This window comes from Aplysia californica, unplaced genomic scaffold, assembly GCF_000002075.1.
Source record: "Aplysia californica isolate F4 #8 unplaced genomic scaffold, AplCal3.0 scaffold02110, whole genome shotgun sequence".
In the NCBI taxonomy this organism is placed as follows: Eukaryota; Metazoa; Mollusca; class Gastropoda; order Aplysiida; family Aplysiidae; genus Aplysia; species Aplysia californica.
Window position 1 is genome coordinate 11,492 of NW_004799380.1, and position 5,111 is coordinate 16,602.

Below are 5,111 nucleotides of genomic sequence, written 5' to 3' on the forward strand. Positions count from 1 at the left end.
CAGAAAATACAAGAGATAGTATAGGAAGAAGAGAACGAGAAGATGGTAAAGAAGTAAAAAGAGACCGAGACGGAAGAGAAAAAAACTGAAAAGATATCAAAAGAGAGAGAATACATACACAATTCACACTTACACACATCGTGAGACTAGGAAGCAAGAACAGACATACATAAACAATATCTAATAAAACCCACATGTAACACAAAAAGTAACGAACAACGTCTACTAAAGAGAGTGTGCTAGAACTTCCCACAAGAACAGCACATCACTTGAAGGTCGGTGTTGTCCGACTGACGTCATCACCGAGGAACTAATCTGTCCCCTAAATCACTCAGGTAGGTGGGGGCCTAGGCCACACTGGCTTCTGTGAGAGGGGAGGGAGGGGGTGTCTGAGGACTCCGATCATGACATAGAGCCAGTACTAAGTGACATGTGGGAGAACTTAAAAAGAAGAAGTCATAATAAGAATAAACAAACAAATACACAAATAAAGATTTACCAGACAAAAAATCAATCGTGGAACTTACAAAAAAAATGACAAATCAACAAAACAAAAAATACTCACATAAAACTTACTGGACAAAGGAACACGCTGGTTAACGTACACAGAAAAGGGTATAAACAAACAAATACACACATAAACACTTACTAAACAAAGGGACACGGAGATCAGCTAACAAAGAAAATACATAAAAACAAACAAATACACAAATAAAGACATACTTGACAAGAGTACACACTGGCGAATTTACAGAGAAAAAGGCGTAAAAAAAAAACTAACACACGCAAAAAGACGTACTAGACAAAAGGACACGTGAGCGAAATTACAAAAAAAAGACATACAAAAAAAACAAATACACTCATAAATACTTACTTGACTCACCTAAAACTTCAGTTCTGGCGCCGGTGTTGACCGTCAAGAGGAATCCAAAATCCGAGGAGGGTTCGAAGGTCGAGGGTTCTAGCGGGTGGTCAGCTGTGAGGGTGCGCGGAGAGAGTTCCATACGCTGAACCTCATCAAATCCGCGGCGCTCCAGCGTTGGTTGGGGTCCTTGTGTAACAGCTGGAGGAGGATCCTCCGATAGGGTTCCCTGACCTTTCTACAGTAGTCCTTGGCAGCCAGCGGGTCTGGGTGGATTGTATGGCTTCTGTACACGAGCAGCCACATGGTCACTCCCAAGCTGTACATGTCGAGCTGTGAAGGGAAAAAAAGAGGAACAGTTCGGAGATTAGTTAAGCTTGGTGCAAATATCTTTGTAAAAGAGAGAGAGGGGGAGAGAGAGAGAGAGAGAGAGAGAGAGAGAGAGAGACGGGGGGGGGAGAGAGTGAGAGATTAAAAAATGATCTTATAGCTCATTTCAACATAATATGACTCAACAAAAACACATGTCCTTGCGGCGTGTCAGATAAACAAAGCGAGTGAGACAATACTACATGTTTATATCTGTATAGAGCCTACATTAATATACTAATGCTACTTAACTTAAGTCTATGTGTACGTACAAACCTAAAAAGCATGCATACAAATATGAAGTTAAGGAGAAAGAGAAATTGAAGGCGGGGGAAAGGGGGGTGAGAGAGAGTAAGAGAGAGACAGAGAGAGAGAGAGAGAGAGAGAGAGAGAGAGAGAGAGAGAGAGAGAGAGAGAGAGAGAGAGAGAGAGAGGGGGGGGGAGAGAAAGGGATTTAAAAATGATCTTATAAGTAATTGCAACATATTATGACTTGGCGCAAACAAAGCAAGTGCGACAATACTATGTGTGCCGATTTAGAAATAGATGTGTCTCTGTATAGAGCCTATATATATATATATACATACTACTGCTACTTAATTCGCTGTGTACATAAAAACATAACAAGCATGCATACATACAGACAGATTATACGGAGAACGGGACAGACAAAGAGGAAGTGAGAGAGAGATAAGCAGAGAGAAAGAGAGTGAGAGAGAGAGAGAGAGAGAGAGAGAGAGAGAGAGAGAGAGAGAGAGAGAGAGAGAGAGAGAGAGGGGGGGGGAGGGGATAACGAGAGAGAAATAGAGGAGAGAAACAGAATGAACGAGAGACAGACAGAATGAGAACGAGTGTATGTCTGTGTGTGTGTTTGTTTGTTTGTGTGTGTGTGTGTGTGTGCAAAAGATGGAAAGAGAGAGAGAGAGTGAGAGAGAGAGAGAAAGAGAGACAGAGAGAGAGAGAAAGAGAGAGAACGATAGAGAGAGAGCGAGCGAGAGGGGAGAAAGTGAATGAGAGAGATGAATGAGTGAACGTGATAAAGAGAGATAGAGGGAGAGAGAGTAGTGTGTGTGTGTGTGTGTGTGTGTGTGTGTGTGTGTGTGTGTGTGTGTGTGAGAGAGAGAGAGAGAGAGAGAGAGAGAGAGAGAGAGAGAGAGAGATACATAGAGAGAGAGAGCAGAAGATAGACAAGAGCAAAAATGAAAAAAAACTATATTCTTACCTTGAAAGGACACATGGGCCGACCTTTCCTCGTCTCGGGGCCGTAAAAGCCCGGTGTAGACACCCACTCCCTCACTTTGGCGGAACTTTCTCTTGCTTGTTTGGCGTGTCCGAAGTCTCCGAGAATGGCACGATCCTGATTGTCCAACAAAATGTTCAACGGTTTCACGTCTTGGTGGTAGATGTAGCGGTTGTGGAGATACTCCAATGCGCAGGTCACATCAAGGACGTGTCCTAGCATCCGTCGTCCTTTCAGAGGTTCTGACAATATCAAACTGCTAAGTGTCCCGTTCTGATAGTACGTCATCAAAATGAGGCCATGTTGAGGAACGCAGGCAAAGGCTATCATCTTTAGGATGTGGGGGTGGCGTAGTTCCCGAAGGAAGGAAACTTCATTGAAAAAATCTGTTTCCCCTGACTTTCTTTTCAAAGAAACCATCTTTACGGCCACTTTGAGAGACGGATCGTGTTTGGCCGAGGCCAAAACAACCTCTCCTGAGCCGCCACGCCCCAGACGGGGGCCTCTCACCAGGTTAAAGGTGTCCAACAAAACGTTTTGCTGGTCAACGGTCTTCATACTGCAGGTGACTTCGGTGACAGACTCCAAAAGAACAACGTGCACTCCTCCGTGATGGACTAAAAGAAAGAAAAAAAAGAAGAAAAGGGAAAAAAAAGGGGGGGGGGTAAAGAGAAAAAAAAGAGAAAAAGAAGAAACAGAAAAAAGGGTAAGAAAGGGGGGAAACCAAATAAAAAGAACCCCCCAAAAAAGAACAATAAGAACAAAACAAAAAGAGAATTAATATAATGTACAACAAACCGTTACAAACTCCAAAGAGAAATAAACACACGAAACTAGAATAAACGACTCCGAAAAAACGACTCGATTAGACTCCACAAGCGATGTGCTCCCTTCGAACGTCCAAAATGAAGTGACCACTTGGGGTGTACAACTGACTGGTCAAGTCTTGATAAAAAGAAAATATTGCTGGAGCTCGGTTTTCCCGCCTGCCGTCAGCAAGTCTATTGTCTGGTGAAGGCCAATGAGTTCTTTCACACCTAGCAAAATGCGCAGACAAGGGGAGCGAATTATGTATCCAGTGACCACGGCGGCTTACATCAAAGACACGCCGACACGCCGACAGCTCAGCGCCCGCTATGTACCTGGCTTGTTGGTCGGGAAGTGATTGAAGTTTTCTGTCTGTGATTACGCCCTTGTTGTGGCGTTTTGACAGCGTCTTTGAGGGTCAGGAGGTGAGATCTAGAGTCCTGCCCCATCTTTGTTTATTGTTGTTTTAAGAAACAGGCGAGGCATTCCAGTTTGAAAGGGATTTCTTAAAATATTTTCATCTGCTCTTAATTTCGCCGGTGAAATATTAGTAACAAACCAGGAGTCTCAAGTTCAAAAAAACATAATATTTCTTAAAACTGTTTTGGTGCCTGACTTAAAAATTCGATACTATTCAGGTAAAAATAACACATGGGGCAAAACAATACAACAGTTGCAAGTCGGGCACTAAGTTAGAAGAAGGAAGACGGAAATAAGAGACAGAAAAAAAAGTCAGGAAAAGAGAATATAACTCTAAATCTACATGTGTCAAAACATGTGTTTGTGAAAATACCATACAAATATCGTACATACAGCACACTAAGGTGGACGAGGGAGGGGGTGGCGGGGGGGGGGGAGAGACATCGACTAGACCCCAAACAACAAAGTGCGCACCTTTATACACTCTACGTTGTGCTCAAGGTAACCTTTTTAAAAAAATTAAACTCGACTCTATGAAGGGCTGTGTGTGGCCCAAAGGGCCGGAGTTTGCACTCCCCTGCTACAAAGGAAACATTCTGTTCTGTTACTTCTTTTGTTGCAGTTTGTTGTTCCGTTTGTTTGTCTCTTTATTTTTGCTTCGCCTCAGGCTGTGCTATGTTCTCTATAACGGCTGTAGCCGGTTTGCAAGCTTTTGAAATATATTTTTTTAGTTGTAATTCAGAAATTGTCATGACAATTACAGTCAGAACTCACCACAAATCAGATCAGGACTGAATTTCTGTGTACAGCAACTCAACGCTAAAAAATAACAAAAGACAAAAACCAGGGTTGAGTTCTCACAAAGGACAATTTGTTTAATTAATCAAATATGCAACAGTGCGCATTATTATATAAATAAATAAATAATAAGTAAATAAATAACTAAATAGATAAATAGATAAATAGATTTATTATGGAAAGCAATTTCTGCGGTTCAAGTCAAAATATTATACATTATATTAATAATAATTATTATGTTTTTCAATCCTTGTCACGTTTTCTTGCAGACGCATTCCGACATTTTTTTCTTAGTTTTGTATTTTTATTTTTCAAATTTAAATTATTTTTTTTAATGCACCAAAGCCTCTCATCTTTGGAATAACGGCTCTATGTCACAACACCGAAATGGGCAGCATGAAAAGAATTAGAGATTTTAAGCATTCTGAAATTGTTGACAGTGTCTTTTGGGGTCAGAAAGTGAGATGTAGAGTTTGTCACAACACTCAACTGTTACGCTAACGCCCAACTAGATCAGTGCTCGCCAACCTGGGCAATTTCACCCACTGGTGGACGATTTGGTAACTTTGGAAGGCGATGGGACTCACCAGCATTATCTAATGCCCCACTTTGAAA

The 5,111-nt window shown here is 41.7% G+C and overlaps 1 protein-coding gene across 1 annotated transcript; it reads right to left on the reverse strand.

Moving 5' to 3' along the window:
- Window positions 1-2,370: 2,370 nt before the first annotated feature.
- LOC101862705 (serine/threonine-protein kinase PAK 5-like) lies at window positions 2,371-3,149 on the reverse strand. The gene has a single exon (XM_013091105.1). It carries the CDS (start codon window positions 3,027-3,029, stop codon window positions 2,442-2,444), a length of 588 nt encoding a protein of 195 aa, XP_012946559.1. The 5' UTR covers window positions 3,030-3,149; the 3' UTR covers window positions 2,371-2,441.
- Window positions 3,150-5,111: the final 1,962 nt, after the last annotated feature.

Coding starts and splice junctions, on each gene's coding strand:
- LOC101862705 (XM_013091105.1), bottom strand. CDS start 3,029: ATGAAGACCGTTGACCAGCAAAACGTTTTGTTGGACACCTTTAACCTG.